General features: G+C 38.6%; 1 protein-coding gene and 1 long non-coding RNA gene across 3 annotated transcripts in view; one reads left to right on the forward strand and one right to left on the reverse strand.

Annotated features, from left to right (window-relative positions):
• Positions 1 to 12,927, forward strand: part of LOC140477210 (uncharacterized) — a 47,921-nt gene extending 34,994 nt beyond the window's left edge. Inside the window, exon 3 of the long non-coding RNA XR_011960666.1 lies at positions 12,521 to 12,927. This is a non-coding gene — a long non-coding RNA (uncharacterized lncRNA). The remainder of the gene's footprint in view (positions 1 to 12,520) is intronic.
• pabpc1b (poly A binding protein, cytoplasmic 1 b) lies at positions 42 to 23,302 on the reverse strand. Of its 2 annotated transcripts, none has more exons than XM_072570706.1 (15): positions 22,308 to 23,302; positions 16,489 to 16,682; positions 14,956 to 15,071; positions 14,234 to 14,373; positions 12,948 to 13,042; positions 8,987 to 9,124; positions 7,076 to 7,171; positions 6,463 to 6,735; positions 6,206 to 6,296; positions 5,967 to 6,080; positions 3,425 to 3,558; positions 2,456 to 2,540; positions 1,442 to 1,572; positions 1,129 to 1,224; positions 42 to 458 (listed from the first exon to the last, which is right to left on the reverse strand). In XM_072570706.1, exons 1-14 carry the CDS (start codon positions 22,498 to 22,500, stop codon positions 1,138 to 1,140), a joined length of 1,887 nt encoding a protein of 628 aa, XP_072426807.1. In that variant the 5' UTR covers positions 22,501 to 23,302; the 3' UTR covers positions 42 to 458; positions 1,129 to 1,137. The 2 variants fall into 2 exon arrangements, with proteins under 2 accessions (XP_072426807.1, XP_072426806.1); XM_072570705.1 differs by having other exon boundaries at positions 3,425 to 3,567; positions 22,308 to 23,301.
• Positions 23,303 to 23,349: the final 47 nt, after the last annotated feature.

A 23,349-nucleotide genomic window follows, 5' to 3' on the forward strand; every position in this document is an offset into this window, starting at 1 on the left:
AAGAATTTAATTCAAGTGTAACATGAAACAAGAACCACACATTATTATTTAGCATTTTTATTAAAGCAAGCATTCTATAATCCAAACGTTCCGTTTCAGTTTCTAATGCTCAACCATCAAACACACTGCTAACTAAAAACAGTGTGGATCTGCTGAGCATTTCCACAGTAATGGATTACAAAACTTTAAAGAAAGGAATGCAAACAACATTTCTGTCCATAAAACACCTACCCCGGCCTAGAAAACTTTTCATTTTACAATTTTTTTTGTTATTTTCCCATTAAGTCTAGGACTAGCATCACTTATGCCAGACCTGGCAGTGACTTTGTTTCATAAGCTTAGAGGTTTCCTTTCTTTTTTTGTATACATTTTTTGTTTTGCGATGTTTTAAAATTTTTTAGCTTTTTCCAATGTTTAACTTTTTTTCTTCAATAAATGCAAGCTTCATGGTCCTCCTCCTACAAGGAAAAATAGTAGAATTATTTTGCATATTCATTCTTTCAACTTAATTTCATCTTAACATTTTAATCTAATGAATATTTTGTAACAGGTTTGCAAAATTTTAATTAAACAAATGGGCACATCACTGCAAAGAAATAAGCAGATTTTGGTAATTTCACACTAAAGGAAAATGAAACAGAGACTTGAATAAAAACATGCTACAAAATTCCGGAAAAAATAACTCCAGTTATCAACTTCCCAGCACGTGCCTGCAGTGATTGGGGAATTTCTCAACTATTTCGGCTCAGTTACAACATTTAAAAGGATGGGTATATTAATAAGAAGGGTTGGAGAAATATGGGCCGGGTGCTGGCAGGTGGGACTAGATTGGGTTGGGATATCTGGTCGGCATGGACGGGTTGGACCAAAGGGTCTGTTTCCATGCTGTACATCTCTATGACTAACATTTCAATGATTAAACGAAAATGGACGAATTAATTGCAGTTACATATAATAGAACTTGGAACCAGGTTCCATATCCGATTTTACCCAGCACTACATAAAGTGAACATGGACTAAACTGCCATATTTTATGAAGGAGTTGCTGTCAAGTTAAAAATCTGAAGCAATATATTGTCATCAAATTATCAGTTTTTTGTGAAAAGTATATCCTCAATCAGTGCTCACCTGAAAAATTTAAACACCTGCAGCATTTGGCACAACTACTTTCTGCGCAGCCTCTTTTGCCTGATGGGCCTGCAGTACAGCAACAGCTTCGTCAACCTGAATTAGAAAAGTCAAAACAATCATTGCATTGTGCGATACTACAGTCACATAACTGTAGAAATTACAAATACTATTCAAACTTGTGATAGAAAAATCTGAAAGCTGGAAAATGTGAAGACACATTTTCAACATTCCTATAGCAACTATTAAATTGTAACAACAAATATCACAATATGGATGTTACTTTCTGTATAAACAAAGGCATAAGATTTACCTTGGAGCGCAGAGATTCTGGTGACTCTAACATATGAAGCAATTCAGAGTTGTCTATCTCGAGAAGCATTCCAGTGATTTTACCTGCCAAACTTGGATGCATATTCTGAATCAAGGGGAAAAGGCGCTCACCTGCAAGGCAATATTTCACTGAATAACTGAGCACAATGCAAAAACCAGCTACATGTTAAGCATTTTTATACAACCTGATTTAGAAATACACCTCCTCAAATCTCATGGATATCCCAATCACCTATACTCCAGATTTATTCAGCTTTATTGCAATCAAGCTGAACGTTAGCGGGAAATTAAACACTTTGCTCTTTAGTACTTTGTCAGCATCAAATATTTCAAAAGGTAGTCTCACTCAGCATGGATACATGTTGCATAAAACTTCCTTAACCAGTTCAATGTTTCTCAATTTAAGCCCCTGTAGCACTATGTCCACATCATCACTCTACTGGGATGAGGGTTATCCTGTAATGAGACACGGAGTAAATCAAATCTATATATACACTCAATTTTAGAAGAGCAAGTGATCTCACTGAAGCATTCAAATTTCTGCAGGGCCCTGACAGGATAGATAATGGGTTTTTGTTGGCCGGAAAATCTAAAACATAAGTGCAATCTCAGGATAAGGAGTTAATTATCTTCTCTCAACAACTGTTTTGAACAGCTAGAATTCTCTACTCCAGAGTTCTGATGTGTCACCATTGCATATACTTAAGTCGCTATAGAGTCTGAATTGAGAGACATGGAGTGCAGGCAAGAAAGTTGAGTTGAATGAAGCCCAAATTTAGTCATGACCATACAGATGGTAGAAAAGGCCTAATGGGCCACCTAGTCTTCTCCTATTTTTTGTTCTTGAATGCCACTGGTTTAACTATAATTACTATTCTATTACAACTAATACATGATAAGGTGCAATGGTCACCTCTGCCTTACATAAATCTTGCTTGCCATTACAGAGAAAGAACAATTTCATGTTGTCTCTAACAATTAATTGGATTCTTACCCAGCATCTGCTTCTGTTCTTGGGGAGGGGCAGCAGCCAACATGGAGGCAGTCAAGGGTTCTTGGCCTTGTACATGAACTGCAGGCTGAAAAGGGAGAACATTTATCCTATGAAGTTTTCAAGTCATATCATCTTCAGATAATTACAATATTTCAGAAAAAGCAAATTCAGAGATCAAACTACCCCTTTAATCACCCTCACAATCAACTGCAATTCATAACCTGCATGTGGGAGCAAATCACTGCAGGTGCTGGAATCTACTGAAAATAAATACTGGAGATCACAGCAGGTCAGTCTAGATTTCTCTTCCCATCAGCTTGCTTGCTGTCTCCATGAATACTGTCTGAGCCGCTGTGATCTCCAGCATTCGTTGTTTTCATTATTTCCATGCTTTGTGGTCAGTAAGGGGTTGCAGGTAGCAGTGGGGAAGGCTTGATTATAGAAGTTTGTTGTTACCAGAATGTAATTAAACTGGGAGAACAGCTCAAGAATCAGCACAAATAGCCATGATAACTGAAGCCAATATGGAATGAGTTAACAATTAAGATGCCAATATTGAGCTAACATAGACAATTTTACACTATTTGAAACAAGCACACAGAAGCTTTAAACTGGCAACCTATTTTATCCAGATTCATTAAAATATTCAAAAAGTCCTTAGAAGACCACTTCCACAGTTGTCAATCTAGAAAACGCGCTCAAGTCGGTGTAGCAAAGCACTAACACACAACTTTCTGATTCATGGAACTGATACCACTAACCAAGACTGACACTTGAACGGATACATATTAGGATGTTTTAGGTTCATCCGCATGAACCAGATAATGGCTGTCAGGGCAGTACTGAATTATAATAGCTTTCAGATTAGACTTCATTTGTGTACTGATCAGGTGTTCCATAAACTTGGACAGCTTAATTTACAATACATTGTAGCATAACTATTTGGGAGTAAGAACATAGTCTACATACCTGTTGCATAGCAACTGGAGGCTGAGCATTTAGATGCTGTTGAGGATTGCGTACTCCTGCAGCATATTTGTACTGTGTAAACGAACGGACACCAGGAGCAGTAGCACCAGGGCGAGGTCCCATTGTCTGTGTTGCTGTGTTGGCTTACAAAATAATAAAGATAAAACACTCCCAAAAGTCCAAAATTCTCAAAATCCTTTGTATGTAATGGTCTGAGCTATCACAAAATATTGACAGGCTAATTCAGTTTCACACAAAAGAACTGAAGACAACATATAACGTTGGAAAATTAATGATATTCCATTCAGCTAAGAGTACAGATACTCTGGCAAATCAAATGGTCTGGTTTTGATACAAAGTACTAAAAATAGCTAATTTTTGGATAACCATTTAATAACCCACTGAATTGTCTTCCTCATTTTAAGGAATACTTAAGACTAACAGGTACGCACCACCCGAGAGAAAAGTGTAATCATCCTGAAACACACAGCCGTGTACATGATTCATCTTCATTTATCTCAGACTAACGGGAAATCCCTTGCGTATCATTTTGACTCAAACTTTTGCAACTGAGGCTGCCAAAGCACTTCAAAAATGCAATTACTGCTCTAACTCAATGAAACACCATAGCTCTAAGCAATGTACTGAAATATTAGCGTAGCATTTGAGAAGGGCTACAATCCAGGAGAGCTTTTCACTCATGATAAAACAGCAATGAACCAGGACGAGATTAGCAAATGATAGATAAAATTGTGCTCAACTAAGTGGTATTCTCTTTCAATGGAAATGAGAGATAATCATCACCACCTTAAATGCTCAAGACAATAAATAAATATCAAGTGCAATTTTCTAAACGCAGATGTGTTCCATTTTGAGTATAGTGCTAAAATTGATCAGAGCTTAAGAGTACTTTCCAAAACAGTGCTTTTACATTTCTATGCCTCAGATTCCCAAAATGGGATCATAAACTAAGTACTTTCAAGGTAGCAATGGCTTAGTATGCTCTGATTGGTCTTCGCGTACCTAGTCCCCCAAACCAAAGGGTCATGATATGCCCCAAGCCTCAAAATGGCATCAGTGGGAAAAAGAGTTTATAAAACCGAACATCAAAACTAAATCTAAAGGCTGTGCTATCATTTAAAGATTTCTACTTTTTACAAGTTTAACACAAGGCCAATTAATGCAATGGAATAAATTGCTGTTTGCTTGCAGACAGCAGTAGTTTCATTAGCATGTCTACAGTACAACACTGACTTAACTTCTAAATAGCTTCGAGTTTGAGATTGGAGACTTGTTTTTCTTACTAGCAACCATCTTCCACCATTTTGGAAGGACAAGCAGCCATCGCCAATCTCTCGGCCTCTTCACAAATTTAAAAAGGGGAGGAAACAATTGTTCCACACCTTTTAAGGAGACACATAGATGAGTTACCAGCTCACCTACTGGAGTGAACTATAGACCTCACCCAGTAATGAAGGTAACCGGATAGTATTTAAGAGGCAATAGGGGTCCTGACTGCCTGCTTTCCAACCAGCAAAAACACTATCACCTCTTTGGGAAAGTCCATGATTTTATTTTTAAAAATTTGTTCATAGAAATGTAGCGTGTCACTGGATGGGCCATCATTTGTTGCCCACCCCTCATTGCACTTAAACAGAGTGGCTTCCCAAGACATTTCAGAGAGCAGTTAAGAGTCAGATTGCTGTGTGTCTACAGCCACTTGTAGACTGAGTACGGGGGGGTAGATTACCTTCCCCTAAAGAACAGGAGTGAATCAGATGGGTTTTTATGAAAATTAACAGCGGTTACATGATCATTAAGCCATTTTTTAAATTCCAAATTTCTATTGAATTGAAATGTCATGGTAGGCCACTGTGGGATTCATGTCCCCAGAAAAATAGTCTGGGGTTCTAGATTGCTAGTCTAGTGACATTATCAATAAACCACAACTTCCCCTTCAAGTGGCAACCAAGCACAATTGGGCAGAGTTGCACTTTTCCTAGGATCATTGCTGGTCACACCCTTCCAGAGGCGGCACGGTGGCACAGTGGTTAGCACTGCTGCTTCACAGCGCCAGAGACCTGGGTTCAATTCCTGCCTCAGGCGACTGACTGTGTGGAGTTTGCACATTCTCCCCGTGTCTGCGTGGGTTTCCTCCGGGTGCTCCGGTTTCCTCCCACACTCCAAAGATGTGCAGGTCAGGTGAAATGGCCATGCTAAATTGCCCGTAGTGTTAGGTAAGGGGTAGGTGTAGGGGTATGGGTGGGTTGCGCTTCGGCGGGGCGGTGTGGACTTGTTGGGCCGAAGGGCCTGTTTCCACACTGTAAGTAATCTAATCTAATCTAATCAGAGCTGTGAGCCTGAGGCCAGTGGCTCTCCACAGATCATTTGCAATACCAAGGAGAGCACTGACTCCTGCCAAGTTTCCAAGATACACTGAAGTTGTAACATAAATTTCTGCCGTCACACAAACCACATATCAACCTGAGACAAACATGTGCCCCTGAAATTCGTTAGAACAAAAAAAATACAGTCAACTCACCAACACGCTGAGTGCTCATGACACGTGGCACCTGAGCAGAAGTTGGTCTCATGGAGCTGAGTGCTGGTGGTCGAGGACCTGTTGGACGCATACCACCAGGCATGTTCTGGAATGCTGGCAAAGACAAAAGCAATTGCACAGAAAGTAAGGAAACTTGAATTAAGCATAATCACGGAACATGAATGTTTACATATGATTAAAACAATCCATTAAAACCACCATCTTGCTGATATACTTACGTTGTGGTCTGACACTTTGAGCAGCCCATCGAGGGCTTGGTCGAAGTTGTGCAAGCTGGCCTGCTGGGTAGTATGCAGCACGGTTCTGTGCCTTTTGTGAATAAACGCCTTTGTTAGTATCAATCATGTTTTTAAAAAGTAGGTGCTAATTGCATGTTAAATTTTGATATGCTATGCTATACAACACTATATTTTTCCAATTAAAAAAATGTGCATTTCACCACCAGCTCTTCAGGTGATATATTGTATATACTTACCGGAGGGATAGCAGCCATGAAGTAGCCAGAGGGTGGAGCTGGCTGATAAGGATTGATTACAGGGTTTGGCACAGCTCTAACGCTCGCCATTCTCTGCATGTATTGGTTTGTCAAATGAGCTTGCCTTTCTTCTTTGCGCTGAGCCAGAGCAACGTACAAGGGCTTTGTGCTCACGATCCGGCCATTCATCTCTGTTACAGCCTTGGTAGCCTCCTCTGGTGAGGAGAAACAAACAAATCCAAAGCCTTTGCTACGTCCATGCTCCATCATCACCTGTGCAGATAACATTGAGATTATTTCACCGTGATTACGAATTATTCCACTCATTAAACTAAATCAACTGAAAACATCAAAACAGATGTCCAGACATTATTCAAAATGGACTAATTCTCACAAAAGTTTCTTTTAAGCTTCCCTTCTGTCTGCCTCATGGATAGATTCTTAATGGAAATCGTACCATCCAAGTTTTTTTAAGTAGTGCCCGGAGATTAAAGCAAAACACTAAAACAATTCTTAAAAGTTATTCACCACCAATATATCTCTACAACACACTGGCTTAAATCTTTCCTTTTCTAATACGACATTATGAATTGAAAACAAAATAGACAAATACCTTAGCACTGGTAATTGTGCCAAATGGTGAAAATTCTTTGCGCAGACGCTCATCATCAATACCATCATCCAGATTTTTGACATAGAGGTTGACGCCCTAATAATGGAAAATTGGCTGAAGTTAAACCATATTTAATCACAAGTATACTGAAATAAGCACCAGAAGGACAGCATTTTCCAGATTACTTGTAACTTTCTGATCTTCTTACCCTTTGGTCTAAGGAAATGGTGAATTGCAATATTTACATAATAAGTAAAAGTGGTATCTTATATGCTACATATACAGCTATGCAACCCCACAAGTCGAAGTTACGTGACATACAGCTACATATAGTAACATACGATGAAAAGCAGGTATTTTCTTAAACATCTGCATTATCAGCAATGGTGCAGTCCAAGGCTGAAAACTTGAATCATTGCCTTGACACTTGGGGACTGGCAATGATCTGTCGCAGCATTCACTAAGGTTGCCACCATCCTTAAATGCTACTTCAGGCAATTCAATTAACTTTCAACAGTAGTTGAAAGCACTAGATGTAGCTGTAACAAGCTTCCAGTTGTACTGATGATTTGGGGTCCAGAAGGAGCCACCCCTCTATCCTCTCATCATCTCGCCAAAACAGAACTACCTAGCTATCTTCAGGCAACAAACAAACATTGTGACAAGGCCCATATGGCACAATCAACGTGCCTGCAATGTGCTGATAATCATGTTACCAAACATGACTGAGTCATCAACAACCTGTTCACCAAAGCTCATTGTGATTTCCACATCTCTGGATATACTGGTTCATACTGGCTCCAAGGCTATGAAGAACTAAAAGATGTGAAGAGAGACTGTCCTTGACATCAAGCCAGCTATTGACTGAGTATGATCATTTAATACTTTCTCCATATTCTCATGAATTTTATCTCCATTTTTTGGAGTCATACCTAGGACAATCATCTCCAGCCCAGTCTTCTCTATAAGCGACAAGTCACATGCCATCACAGCACTGCTCAAGAAACTAACATCCAGGGCAAAGTAATCTGCTTGTTCAGCACCCCAATCACTGATTGGCCATGGAAGTTTTATCTACAAAGCGCTTTCAGCAAATCCTCCGGAAGCATCAAACAAACCCGCATCTATCAGCTTAAAGAACCTGCCAATCGGGCATGTGGAAACACTACCACCTTCAAGTTACATGCCATCCTAACTACTGTTTCTGGGTTGAAACCCTAAAATGCAACCAGATTACCTTTGCCTAGGCAACTAAGAATGTATAACAAAGATTTTGCCAAAAGCCCATAGAATATGCTGTAAAAAAAGAGATCAGCTTTTGCCCTACAACAGAGATGTTCGATTAAGTAATCCTTAAAATTGTCTCCTTTTATTTCAATACAGGATTATTAGCCAATTCTAGACAACAGAAACTCATGTGGGCTACCATCAGCTCTAAAGGTTATTATTAAATACTAATCAGTCATTAGTGTCCATGTGGAACATAAAAGTGTGTTCTATGTTGCCAAGGGATACCAGGTAGCTGTAAAACAGCAAATGAATGCCTAAACATTCAGGCTAACGGAAAATCACATAGATGGTTAATTTTAGTGTTAACTTCAAACTTACTAATTATTGAAAACAATGTGTACACCCTCCCCCTTGAGGACAGTCTATATCTAATTATATTAAATCAAGATTTCCCTTCAAGATCAATAGTCAAGTTAGAGCACAATGAATCAATTTTTTTTTTCTGTTACAAATAATGAAATCTAATTCCAGTAGCCACTTTTTGAAGGATAGTAGTTACTACCAGAAGTAACTTTCAAATAAATTGAATCCAAAAGCAGATATATCTGGCACCTATTTTCAGAGGTATAATTTGGTTTGCTTGAGGTCAGTGACTTAAACACTAGCAAGTCTGCTACTCACCTGATACCTTGTGATCCGGTCCTGTTTCATCTGTTCAAATTTACGCTTCAGCTCTGTCTGTCTCTCTACTTTTTTCTGGGCACGGCCAACATAAACCTGCCTCCCGTTAATTTCTTTGCCATTCATCTCATCAACAGCCTAATAAATATAGTGCACACATTAATATTTGGAAGAAACATCCAGTGCAACTTCAATTAATGTATAAACTGATGGCCAAAGTAATTTGCTACATCTCAAGGATCCTTTTAGCTAATGTACTGCAAAGGCGGGAATGACTAGGTACTAGATACATCCTAAACGCTATAACCATGTCAACAGAGTGTATGTTCACTTTAAGATCGAAAGTGCTTTCTGAATTTTTAAAATAAATTTAAAGTACAGCCACAGCTGTAGAACAGAACAGCTAAAAGACAGGCTGTTCCAAAATAGATACATGTAGCAAATGGCTGTCAAATGAGTACCTGAATTTTGGTTGTTGTTTTGACAACAATTCAAATTTACTCAATTAAATTATGGCCAGGACACTAAAACCCTAAAAGTTTGAATTTATTGTATTGACATCATTGGACAAGAACAGGGTATGGTGTTGAGGAGTATAAAACAAGGGCATTTTGAAAGTTGATCAGAGCAACTGCTATACAGCCGGAGAGCTAACTGCTCAAAGAAATAAGAAGGCACACTATCAAAAGGTACCTTTTCCTTTAAGAGCAGTAAAAGGAAAGATGATGACCCAGGGAGCTCACCAGATGCAAAACATAAGACAGAGACTGTGTGAACTTGAGGTTATGTAATGTTTAATACTTGTATTATTGAACTAGCATTTTTATAGAGTTGAGGTCAGATAGCAATTAGTTAAAGGGGGGGGGAGAAGAGACTTGAATTTGTTAATGGTTTTGCTTTATGTTCTGTTAGGAAAATATTTTTTTTGTAAGTAGTGCAAATTTGGAGTTCTTTTTCACTCCCTCATACTTTTAACAGATTACAAGGCCAGACAGGCTTTTCTGGGTATTTGGTTTTAATTAACAGAGGGGTTCAGCTTCTGCACATTACCAGCTTGGGGGCTTGGTTGTCCAGGATTTGAACAAGTTTGGACAGATTTCAGGTACAAAAGGTCACAGCAGATTTAAACACATTTGACGAGTGGTATCCTAGATCTTCAAATAAAACTTAGGTGAGAAAAATTTGTTTAATTTCAGTAACTTGTAGCTGGTTAGATCAAAAGTAAGAAAAGTGGCACTTACAGGTACTAAGTGTCTTCTGGGGTGAAAGAAGTGACTTTAGAAGTTTTACAAAAAGTGAACTTAAGAAAGCTACAGCAATTGGCAGACAACTGGAGCTGGAATTGCCTATGTCTCTGAAAAAAGATGAGGTTATTACCGAAATAGATCAACATTTAAACGTGCAGAAAAGGCAATTAGAATTAGAAGATAAAGAAAGGGAAAGATGACCCATGTTAGAAGATAAAGAATGGGAGAAAAAAAGTTCTTAGCTGCGCAAAATAAAAGAGCAGAAGGGAGAAAGCAGAGAGCAGAAAGGAGAGAGAATTTGAACTTCAGAAGTTTTAAGTTAGTCAGGAAAGTCAAGTTAACATGATAGAGATGAAGGGAGATGGTAGGGACGTATACAACTATGTTAAAGCATTGCCACGTTTTCATGAGAAAGATGTCGATGTCTCTTTTATTTCATTTGAAAAATTGGCTAGGCAGATGGAGTGGTCAAAGAACTTGTGGGTAATGCTAGATCAGACTAAGCTGATTGGCAGTGTTAGTGGGGTATTTGCAACGCTGTCAGATGAGGGGTCAAGTGATTATGCAGATATCAAACAGGCTATTTTGAATGCCTATGAATTGGTACCAGAAGCACATAGACAATGGTTCAGAAACAAAGGAGGAACCAGTACAGACTTATGTTGAGTCTGAAAGAATTAAACACAGTAATTTTGAAGATGGGTGTGTGCCTTGAAAATAGACAAGATCTATGAAGCTCGAAGAGAGATTATTCTTCTGGAATTTAAAAACTCACTTCCAGAGATAAGAACTTGAGGATGAAAAGAAGGTTCATGAATTGAGATGAGCTGTAGAGATGGCAGATGAATATGCATGGGTGCATAAGGCAAGTTTAGCTTCCGACAGGAATGTCATCCTGTGAGGTATAGGCAATTGGGAGAAAGGGAGATCTTTCACTTCAAAACAGTAGATCACACTGCAAATAGTTTACCACAGATGACAAAAGAAGCCCAAAGGGATGAATGGCCTCAGATGTTCCCACTGTGGTACAGTGGGACACCTAAGTACCAGTGCTGGTCGTTGAAGCAAGGCACTGGGGGAAAAAATGTGGTAAAAGAGACTAAGCCAGTGGAATTAGTGGAAGTAGTAAAGGAAACTCCAAGAAAAGTTGAGGAGCTGCAGGATAGTGCACTGTCAAGAGGGGGTCTGGATAGTGAGTTAGTGCCCGATTTCTAGAAAGACTTTACCTCTGTAGGTAAAGTTTACTCAGGAAGAATGGGGGAGAAGGGAAAGAAATTACAATTTTAAGAGATAAGGATCTAGTCAGTCTCGAATAGTAAGAGATGCAAGTATTTGCATTCTTTCTGACATGTTACCCGTGACGATGATCATTTGTGGAATAGGTGGACAGAAATTTAGCGTTCCCCTGTGTAAGATAAAGTTGGGAAATTCATGCAAGAAGATAATGATGGAATTGAATGGCCAATTGACTACTTTTCAAAGAAACTCAATATCCACCAGAGAAAATACTCAACCATTGAAAAAAAAGTTATTAAGTTTGGTACTGGCCTTAGATCTTAATGTTTATGTGGCAAACAATGTATCGGAGATGGTTGTGTACATGGAAAGATTGAATGACAAAAATATCAGACTTTTAATTTATAAATTGTACATGTTGTGGGTTGTAAAAATGTGATTGCAGATACATTATGGATTTTAAAAAGGTTAGACAAGATTGAACTGTATCGATCCCCATATTACATATGTGTGCAGAATGAATATGAAAGGTATAACTTAGATTAATGACATATGTATTTCATAGTAATGGTATTAAGAATTAGAGAAAAAATTAAGCCCTCCTTTAATTATGATCATTCATTTTTTCTTAAGTGGTGTTGGTGTTACGAAGTCAAAAGAGTTTATGTTCACTTTTAAAATAAGTGTTTTCTGAATTTTTCAAGTAAATTTAAAGTACAGCCATAGCTGTAGAACACAACAACTAAGATGCAGGTTGTTCCAAAATAGATACATGTAGCAAATGGCTGTTAAATGAATACCTGAGTTTTGGTTGCTGTTTTGACTACAATTCAAATTTAACCAATTAAATTGTGTCCAGGATACTAAAACCCAATTTAGCTTAAATTTATTGTGTTGACAACATCGGACAAATGAATATAAAACCAGGGCATTTTGAAAGTTAGTCAGAGCAACTGCCATGGAGAAAGAGAGCTAACTGCCCATCTAACATCTTGCTCTCAAAGAAATAAGGAAGATGATCAAAGATACTTTTTTTTTACTGCTTTTACAGGAAAAGGTTAGACAACAACCCAGGGAGATCAGCAGACGGAAGAATGAAGACAGCAGAGAAGACAGAGTCTATGTGGACTTGAGAATAAGTTAATGTAATGTTTAATTGTATTATTGGAGCAGCATTTTTGTAGAGTTAGGATCAGACAGTAATTAAGAAAAGAGGGGTTTAGATTTGTTACCAGTGTTTGTTTAGTGTTCTGTTCGGAAAATAAATTACTTTTCTTTGAATAGTGGAAATTAGGAGCTCTCATTCACTCCCTCGCACAACAAATTATGAGGCCAGGCAAGCTTTTCTGGGTGTTTGGCTTTCATTAACAGAGGAGCGTGGCCTCTGTGTTGTAACAATTCTCAACTGAAAATTATGTACAAATCCAATTTCAGTAAAGTACCTTTATTGATTTATCACTTGACTTTATAGAGCTTACTTTTTGTGCATCTTCATGTTTTTCAAAACTGACAAAGCCAAAGCCTTTGGACCTTCCACTGTCATCAGTCATGACTTTTACACTCAGGAATGCTCCTATAAAAAGATAGCACAAGGTGGTTGATGAATTTGATAAAGCTACAGAGCTTTACAATATTGTCATAGACTTTGTTTGTTACTTGATGCAATGCAGCACAAATTTAAGTGCCTCCTTAAATTATCTAACACTCTTTCTTAATCAATTCTGCCCTGAAGTGTGTCAAACATTTGGGGAGGAGACCAGACACATTGGAAAATAGTTAACTGATGAAGCCACAATCTCACGTAATGAAACAGGGAAACAAGGGAATATGAAAATACAGTAGAACCTCAAATTTCCGAATGAGACAGGCAGGAGTATTTTGTTCACAGAAGTGATCGTTCATATAATTGATCTGATCATAAACAAGTGGTAATTTATGACTGTTAGTTATCCAAATATTTCTCAGTTATCCGATAAGGCACACCATAATGTCATTTAACCTAAAACTGATCTATCGTAAGTAAGTAGTAATTGGAAAGCTGATTGTCAAACATTTCTTGGTTATCTGGCAATGCATGCCATAATGCCGTTTAACTGATAACTGAATGCTGACTTGCCTAATACCTTTTTTACAGGACCTTGAGATCTTGTTCGGATAATCGAGGTCTTACTGTACAAACCAAGAGCTATGGATCAAAATATCTTCCTGCAGATCATTTATAATCAAGTAGCTTAGAGTGCATAATGATAGGTGAAAATAGAATAAAAATCCATTTACGTACCAGTATCTGCAACATATTTCTTTGCCCTACTAATCTTAAAGACAGGCAACAGAATCCTATTTTTTGTAGACTGTGACCTAGATGAGCTTTAGTGTTGTCACTTCAGAGGACAATAAATCTTAGACAGTACCCACACGTTAAAATTAATAACCCGAAATACTTAAAATATAAACAAGGGGTGCACTTTTAGATGTAATTATCGAGCAAGTTACAGAATCAAAATGTCAGACAAAACCCATGGCCATCTCAGGCAACTCAAACTATTCCAATATCTGGAAATTTAACAAAACCTAAAGTTAGACAAAAATTACCATGCCAAGTGTTTAAAGCAGACATAGCAATGACACGAACTAAAAAATAAGGAGATGTAACAATTTTCAGACAAAACAAGTGGGCAGGGATTAAACAAATCAACCCTTCTTTGATCCAAAATCTGATACTTGGAGTGATCAAATAAACAGGCACAAGTGAAACAAAACTTACCGAATTTGCTGAAGATTTCTTTCAACCTCTCATCATCCATATCTTCCCCAAAGTTCTTGATGTATACATTTGTGAATTCTTTTGCTTTGGCTCCAAGCTCAGCTTCACGCTCTTTGCGGGATTTAAAACGACCTACAAAACTGTAGAATGAATGTTAAAATTAGTAATGGCATTTTTAATTCTTATTCCTCCCTAAGAGCAGGACTCATGTATGAGTCTACAAGGTAAACAGCCTCTGGCATGTTTACTAACATTAAGATGCTGAATGTCACTTAAGCAAGTAGTTTTCATTCATGAACCTGGATAGGTGGCAGTTCTTCAAAAATGGGCCATTACAGACAGTGCAATTATTTCCTCATCTGACATCCAAACATTCACTTTAACGAGGCTACTGAAAAGCAGCCAGATAGATGAGTTCTGATCAATGTTGTCTCTTTGTAGCCCAGATATATTGAAGCTAACTGAGACACCTCATAACTAGTTATTAGTTCTGACCAGCCACATATTTGGTCAGAAAAAATAAAGACTTCCTGTCAAGTTGCTCCACAGAAACTCAAAGCAAGGATAAGTGTTTATTTAGCATTTTTCTGCACTATGTAGATCTTGCGGTAGAAAGCTTCCTAATAATTAACAATATTCAGCATTGGTTTCTATCTCCTGTAGTTAAAAAAAATTTGCAAACCTATAGTCGAGATCTGGATATTTAAAATCCATATACGTACACTTTACGATCATTAAGTAGCATGCCGTTCATTTTCTCAATGGCTCGTTCTGCTGCTTCGTGGGTTTCAAAATGAACAAATCCATAGCCTTTAGACCCATTTTCATCACAAACCACCTGGTGGGAACAAAATCCTTGGGTAACAATGCACGATTCACATGTTTATTTAACAACAAATATTAAATGTTTTCCATTTCAAAGTTTTGTATACTGACTTATTATTTTTTGATAAAATGTAGCCATTTATATTTGTACAATACCTTCATAGAAAAGTGTCCAATAGAACTTGGTAGAGATGCAAATCAAAACAGGACAATTATCCTAAGCAATAAATATTAGGAGGGGTTGATCAAAAGTTTTGGGAGGGTGGGTTTTAATAGAAGGGAATAGAGAGTAGAGGGAAGGAGTAAGAGGACAGCTGAAGACAGTTGCCAGTGTTGGGCTGAAAGGAGCCAGGGATACCTGAGTGAAGATAATCAGTATTCTGAGGTAGAGCTGGATGTATTTAAGAAAGAAGGAGATGCATGCAAAGTCATGAACAAATTTGAAGACTGCAGTGAGAATTTTAAATTGATGGTGTCAGTTTAAGTTTCTTAAGTTGGAAGGACCAAAACAGCATATCTTTGGAGGAGCTGACAGCAGCATGACTGAGAATTTGAGACTCTGAAATGTTTATTTCAGGATTCTAGTTTGTAGATGGAAATCTTACTTTAACCCAAGTTAGACCTAGGCTTAATAAATTTCAAATGAACAGGATTGTGAGTTCTGTAGATCATTCCTAAAGCAATGAATTTCATCCATCTCTGAATATGTATGAAGTACTGTAAAACTTGAAGTTGCAGCTCCAGACTAGAAGAATTTACAGCCAAAGTTAGGAAATATTACAAAATTTGCAGCTGTAACAAATTCCTTTATCTGAGAAAGTCCGTTTCTAGCACCGTCACAGTGGAACATCTGGAATATTCTATTCAACATTCAAGTTTTAGAAGTGGTGCAAAAAGATAGGATTCAGCTTCAATCATCTGGCAGGAAGAGGAGCAAGGCAACTCAAAGTATTAATCATGATTAAAAGGTATCAATATAGATCAAACCGATTTCTAGAATGTTCACAATGTCCAAAGTCTAGAAGAAAAATGGTTTCTAGTTTTCAAGACGAAAAACACACAATTTGGATTTAACTAGAAACAAAAACAGGAATTTCTGGAAAAGCTAAGCAGGTCTGACAGCATCTGTGAAAAGAAATCAGTGTTATCCTTTCGGATCCAGTGACCCTTCCTCAGAATGTCCCAAGAGCTGCAGGTGAGCTTTTCCTGCAATTTCTATTGTTTGTTTCTGATTTCCAGCATCTGCCGTCCTTTGCATTTTTATTTAGATTTAATTAGATTTAGAAGATGACAAAACACTAACCAATTAAATTTTACAGTTAGGTAGATGTTCAGTGTTGCTGAGGCCACGGTTCTCAAAACATAAGAGATAAACTTTTGATAAATGAAAGATATTTGACAATGATAATTGAGGTCCAATTCATTCTTACCTTGCAAGAAAGTATGTTTCCAAAAGCTGAAAAAGTGTCATATAAAGCTTTATTGTCAATAGATTTGTCCAAGTTCTTAATGAAAATGTTGCCAACTCCAGATTTCCGCAAAGATGGGTCACGTTGAGACCACATGATACGAACAGGCTTGCCTTTGATTACATCAAAGTTCATTGTATCCAAAGCACGCTCAGCTGAGGGAAGATGGCAAAAAAGAAACTTAGTACATAATACTTGTTTACATTTACAAATTGCCCAAAGATTATTTTTTAAAACCTGCAACTCTGAATATAGAGAGTCATAGAGACATACAGCATGGAAACAGACCCTTTGGTCCAACTCGTCCGTGCCGACCAGATAGCCCAACCTAATCTAGTCCCATTTGCCAGCATCTGGCCTTTATTCCTCTAAACCCTTCCTATTCATACACTCATCCAAATGCCTTTTAAATGTTGCAATTGTACCAGCCTCCATCGCTTCCTCTGGCAGCTCATTCCATACACAATTTAAAAAATCCAGTCAACCATGTAAAAGAGTTCACATTTCACGGCATCAGCTTAATCAAACTAGGAATCTTCCGCATCACATTATTAGAGGGGTTTGAAATCTGGATAAAAAAGGTAAACTCTTGGACCTTAAAAGGGTAACAGGTAAACGGTATAACATATTATGTACACTATAATAATCATGAACAATAGATAATTAGTGAGTACTCATGAATGGATACCATGAACACAGGTACACAACCAATTCATCTTTGAATTCCTGAATTCCATATGACTATCCCTTTTAGTACAATATTTACCCTCAATACATAATTATGTACATCTAAATATAAATATTCAACTTTCACAAACTTGTCAAATTTGTCAACACTCAAGTCATTGACCATGGCAAACTGCCCACAAAGATACAGTGCAACATGGGTTTTCCCTTTTCCATCATTATGAATCTGGTGTCAAGTCAAGGGGATCTCCAGACATCCAGCACGGATGTCAGCAAGCAGAGTTATTAGCTAATCACACTGAAGTGCATAACAGTATAAACCAGGAAGTGAATGCCCTTATGATCCTTCTTTTTCTGCTCACTAAATGATTGGGATATATATTTAAGATAAAGCTGAAATAGCAAATGTATCATAAGAAATTTGACATTCCACAAATTTAAAAGGTAGCTTTCAGACATAGTGAAGCAGCATATCAATAATTACGAGTTTCATATACCATATGCAACACAGTTGTAGCACAGTTTATAACAATAATTTTCACAAGACTAAATGTAAAAGTCGACATTATCAGTTCAGTACTTCCTAATTAATTGCAAACTTCAGGCACTACAACCCTAAGAAGCACAGAATCACTGACAATACCTTCTGGATTTCCATGCGTATGGAAATCATTTTCACAAATACATTTCACCTGCCTGGTTTATTCTTTACGCATGTTTCAGTGTGATCAGCCAATTACTCTGGTTGCTGACACCCCATGTCCAATGTCAGTGTGTAAACTCTAGAAGTTGCTGTTGAGTTTTTTGGACTAATGACAGGGAACACATGTGGAAATATGCCATTGGTAATTGCAAAAGTTTATTCATTTTTTTTGGAGAGGATACTGCTCAACTAAATCTCTTTAAAGGCCTTTACAGAAAATTTTGAAAGTGACAGCTACAACCCTTCATCAATCTTGTTTAAGGTGACGGGAACAATGAAATTGAACTCAACTTGGAAGCCCACCTTTAGTTTAACCTGCACTGCAGACATCAAGGTAAGAATTAATATAACTAAGAACTTGTACGTTTCAATGAATCTCTAAATTCTCCTTATAATAAGGTGCTCAATTTCTTTTCTTCATTGGAGCATTTTAATAGCTTTAAATTCATTTAAAATATTCATTCCACTGTCATTCTATTTTTCTTTCAGGTTATTCAGATCTATTCCTACATTTTAGATTTAAAAAGGCACATTCCCATTAATTTGAAGATATCCGCCCGAGTTTCCACAGTTCAATTCTCCATGTAATTAACTCCCAAATTTCCAGTTTATTTCTATACCCAAACAATTGTTCCTACAATATAATCAGAACTGTGTATTGTAATATAAAGGGTTCCGACTATGCACACCACAGTATTCTCTAACTTCTGATTTTGATTTTCTCTTTGGGTCCAGTCCAGGAATATACTCTATTATTGATGCGAAATATTGTTTTTCATCATAATTTTATTTAAGTGATTTAGATTAGCCATCTTTATATTAATAAGATTTAGTACATTTTTGTAAACTTTATTAGGGTCAAAATCTTGTAATTCCCTACTGAACAGCACTGTGGCTACATCTAAACCACAAGAACAGTAACAGTTAAAGGATGCTCCAGGACAATTAGGAATGTGCAACAGATGATGGTCTAGTCAGTGACATCCACATTGCATCATCAAATAAAAAGGCAAATACAGAAATCCACTGTTAACGTTCAGTATGTTGGAAATGACCTATGAGCAATCTACTAAAGATAATTGAGCTCATGCTTAACATTTCTGAAACTGATTCACCGTCATAAAATCAAGATACGCTGGAAGTACTCAGCTGATCAGGCAACATTTGTGGATAAAAATACTGTTAACCTCTCAGATTAAAGACCTTTCACCAGAATTGGAAAAAATACATCAGATTCTAACTGCATAAGCAGGGAATGGGGCATCTGAGGAGAGGAAAAGAACAAAGGGATCAATGATAGATAGAAAAAGGATTGATTAAATGACAAAAGAGATAATGCTCCAGGCAAAAGGGCCATTTAAAGAATTGAAAGATGAAACAATTGGAAGGTACAATGCAAGAGCTGGACAATTCCAATAGTCAACACGCCACAAATAGGTGTAGTGGTCAGGATCTGAAACTGCTTAACAGTGTTAACTTTGGAAGGCTGTTCAAGGAGTTTCATTAGATATGTGCTAGCAGCTGAGGGCAAAGTGGTCAGCACAGAAAGGCCACAAATTTAAAAATAGGCAACTGGAATCTAGAGGCACATTTTCATGCTGAATGGAGATGGTCCAGGATGGGAAAAGAAGGGCCCAGTGGTGGTGGCTGAGGACATCAGGATGCTATAACAGAAACAAGAGATGAGAGGATTGGTGTGATTAGTGGTGACATCATGTTGGAGGATGACAAAAATGGGAGGATGGACTATAATTGGCACACAGTGAAGGTCAATGGCAACTTTATTCAGGAAAGAGGAGGAATGGCCCCATTAGATGAAAAGGAGAGACTTCTCAGCTGAGGAAAAGTGATTTCAAAATAACACAATTTAGGTGACAGGTCTAAGTCTTATTACACAACACTACAAAATGGTTTTAAGGAATATTCTGCATGCCTTCATTTTCTTTCCTTCCACATGATCATCAAGTTCATCTTTGTTTGGAAAGTACTGTTCTCAGCATTACCTCTTAACTCGAACATTATTGAAACAGACTCAAATTAGCCCATACCAATAATTTTGAACAATGGAATCATACCTACAGAATTTGTTTTCTAGACTCTCAAAACTAATTTCACAGCAGAGAGCTGCCAAAGACATGCTCAATGCATCACTGTGTTCTTATGTCTTGGAAAGAGATCATAAACTGAATGTGAAAGTTGTTGATGTGCCTAATTCAGATTTGTTTAACTGAAAAATAAGAGGGGTCAAAAGTTTTTTTTTCATTAATTTCCTTCCCACAATGCAGTATGCCACATTGGTTACAGGTTCAGCTTCTACGTCCATTCTTTATGTCCAAGATTGTCAATTTTCTGCTAACTGTAGAAACCATCTGTATAGAGATACAGTAGCTGGGTACAGGTAACCTTGAGCAAGATGAGTTTCAATGCTTGTTAGCATGCAGTTGCCAATCACTCCCCTCCTCTACTATCATTGCCTACTGTATAAACATACATGCTTTATGCTGTAGATTAAGCTGAAGTTAGCTTGACCCATAGCTTTTTGGTACCAATACCACAAGGCTGTCATACCTCAAGAACAATCTTGTAACATCAAATTCCTGCTAATGGCTCAGTAAGTGGTTGAAACATGTAGATTTTTGATTGGATTACTATCTGATATCAAATTAGAAACATGGTAGTACTTGTGTTTTATACCCTCCCAAGGCAATGGTCGACTCATCAGATCAATTAAAACTGAGACTCAGGAATGTGTTGAGGGGTACAGTTGAGCTGTTTAACTTATTCAGAGGCAGCTAACCTACAACTTATTTGGCATATGACATACATTTAACTTCAACCCAACACAAACTGATTGCTTGCAGGATGCCCATCCAGCAGCTCAAAGTACAATAGATTATAACCCAGTATAAAGACAACACTATACCCTCTTACATTTAGAAGTTATAGGAGTAATTTTCTCAATTTCCAGCTGATTTACTTACAATATACTGCCCTGGTTTACCTAGACCATTCCAAAATTTTATTAGATTTAGTTGCAAAATACAACTCAAGGAACTAACAAATTAAGTTTTGTTTATATGATTTGAGAACATCCTAAAGTACTTCATGCTACTTTTGATGTGTAGTTGTAATATAGGGAACCATGGCAATAATTTGTTCAAAGAAAGAATCAACAATGAGTTAAATGGGCAAATAATGCTGCTCAAGCGATGCTAACTAGAACAAATGGCAGATGTTTTCTACAGAAAGGTGAAGTCTCATATACGTGATGGGACTTCTGAGACCTGTTCAACAATTTCTTCAAACAAAAACACAATAACCACAAAAAACGTACGAGATAACACCTGAAACACTAAAGACCTCCCTCAAGGTCTGCGCTCAAATATTAGGTCATAGTAAAGAATAAGCTGGTGTGCTTGGCCAATAGTCTTTTGACACCAGTATCAGCAAGTCAACATGGCATAATATACAGCTGCATAGCCGAGGAACAATCCTTTAGCAACGAATACTGCTGACGGCTCAGCAAGTTTATTCAGCAAACGGTTGAATCATTGAGATTCCTGATCCGATTGCCAGATATGAAATCAGGGACACAGTAATGCAATCTGCGCTGACCTCAGCACGTGAGGGGAGTAGGGGGGGGGGGGGGGGGAAGAGGGGAGTCGGTTAGGATCCCGTCTCTTCGCCGTTGGCAGCAAACCATACTGGATAACACATAAAACAAATCACTTTAGGCTGTCGAATTGCAAAGCTAAACGAAGAGCAGCAGCGAAGTTTAATCATGATTCAGAGGACCCCTTAAAAGCGGATTTTTTTTTTGGGGGGGGGGGGGGGGGGGTCAGTGACAGAAGGATCGATAATACACAATTCCACGTCGGTTGTTTTTTTTTCCCCAACCACCTACATACACCTCTGGAGGAGGCAGAATAAAGTAACGCCTGGGAGGGAGGCCCGCGCAGAGACACGACACATGGTGACTGTAAACTCGGGGGTGGGAAAAGAGGAGCGAGCTGGAGCCTCAGGCCCTTTAATACGAAATGGGGAGTGTGTAAGGAGTGAAGAGATATAAAATGAGGAGGGGGTGGCTGGTGCGGGGGGGGGGGGTCACCTATGCGGGCAAGCCAGAGTTTAGCACTTGTAAGAGGCGGAGGTTTTTTTTTAAAAAATGAGGATCGAAGTCGAGTTGGAGAGAGTGTGGGTTGGCCTCTGGAGGCCGTTTCACGTGGTGAAGCCTCTGGAGGCCGGGTCAAGTCCCGGTATTCCCCCCCCCCCCCCCCCCCCGCCGCTGAAATCCTCCCTCCTCAGGCGACACACCAAACCTTCCCCAATCTGTATGTCCTCTTTCCCCACCACCACCACCCCCACAGTAAAATCAACCCGGTTCACTCACCGTCGGCCGGCTGCTGGAAGTTGACATAGGCGTAGCCCAGCGATCGCCGGGTGATCATGTCCCGGCACACGCGGATCGACAGAATAGGCCCGGCTGGGGAGAACTTCTCGTACAGCATCGCCTCGGTCACGTCCGGGTGCAGGTCGCCAACGTAGAGCGAGGCCATGGGATAACTGGGGGCGCTGGGGTTCATGGTGGCGACAGAGGTGAGGGACTCAATGCTCGGTCAGTTTAAATTTAAAAAAAAAGAGAAGGGGGTAAGAGGGAGGATTTCCAACAGCAGCGAGGGGGGAAAAAAAACTTCCACTCGCTCCAAAAAAAAAACACCTCGGGGGGTGGGGGGAGGCAAAAAAATAATCAGAGGTGGGACAGTTTAAAGGAGGAAATAAAGAGTTTTTTTTTTAAAAAAGACTGGGAAGGGGATTCAAGCGTCGAGAGAGACAGAGAGGGGCCGGGAAGAAGAGGAGATGGCGCCTAAGGGAGGGAGGGAGGGAGGGAGGGCTGGAGGAGGCCGAGGCCCAGGAAGGTCGGTCGGTCGGTCGGCTTCGGGAATCGGCTCCTCTCTGAATGAAGCTCTGGATCTGAAGGTACTTTTCTCTTTTGATCTCCTCGAGGATTCCTTTATATTCTCCTTTTTCTCTCTCACACAGACACACACACCCTTGTCGGCGTCGTCGGTTTATTTTTTTAAAAATTCGTAATATTTTTCTTCTCCTTTTCTTAGGTTGTTGATATTCTTCTCGGTTGATTTTTTTTCTTCTCTCTTTTTCTTCCTTCTTCTTGGACGTTGAGACTTGATTTCGGGTTGTCTTTTTTTTCTTTTTTCACCCCCACCCAGCTTTTTTTTTCTTTCGGGTTTTTTTTAAATTTTTTGGGTAAGAGTTTTTTCCGCTTTTTTAAATTTTTTTCTTTTTTTTAAATCATTTATGTATAGAGATAGAACAGAAAAGTGTGCTGACGGGAAAGCTCGGATGGAGCCTGGTGCACACGGACAGACACACACACACAGCCGGGGATCGGAGGGTCAAACGACACAACTCGC

Source organism: Chiloscyllium punctatum, chromosome 5, assembly GCF_047496795.1.
Source record: "Chiloscyllium punctatum isolate Juve2018m chromosome 5, sChiPun1.3, whole genome shotgun sequence".
NCBI classification, from domain to species: domain Eukaryota; kingdom Metazoa; phylum Chordata; class Chondrichthyes; order Orectolobiformes; family Hemiscylliidae; genus Chiloscyllium; species Chiloscyllium punctatum.

What these genes read in the sequence shown, in the direction of transcription:
- pabpc1b (XM_072570705.1), bottom strand. Translation starts at nt 22,500, where the DNA reads ATGAACCCCAGCGCCCCCAGTTATCCCATGGCCTCGCTCTACGTTGGC. An exon ending in TCAAAGTGTCAGACCACAAC is followed by an intron (nt 6,081 to 6,205) that starts GTAAGTATATCA and finishes TGTCTTTGCCAG; the next exon opens with CATTCCAGAACATGCCTGGT. An exon ending in CATGAGCACTCAGCGTGTTG is followed by an intron (nt 3,568 to 5,966) that starts GTGAGTTGACTG and finishes TTATTTTGTAAG; the next exon opens with CCAACACAGCAACACAGACA.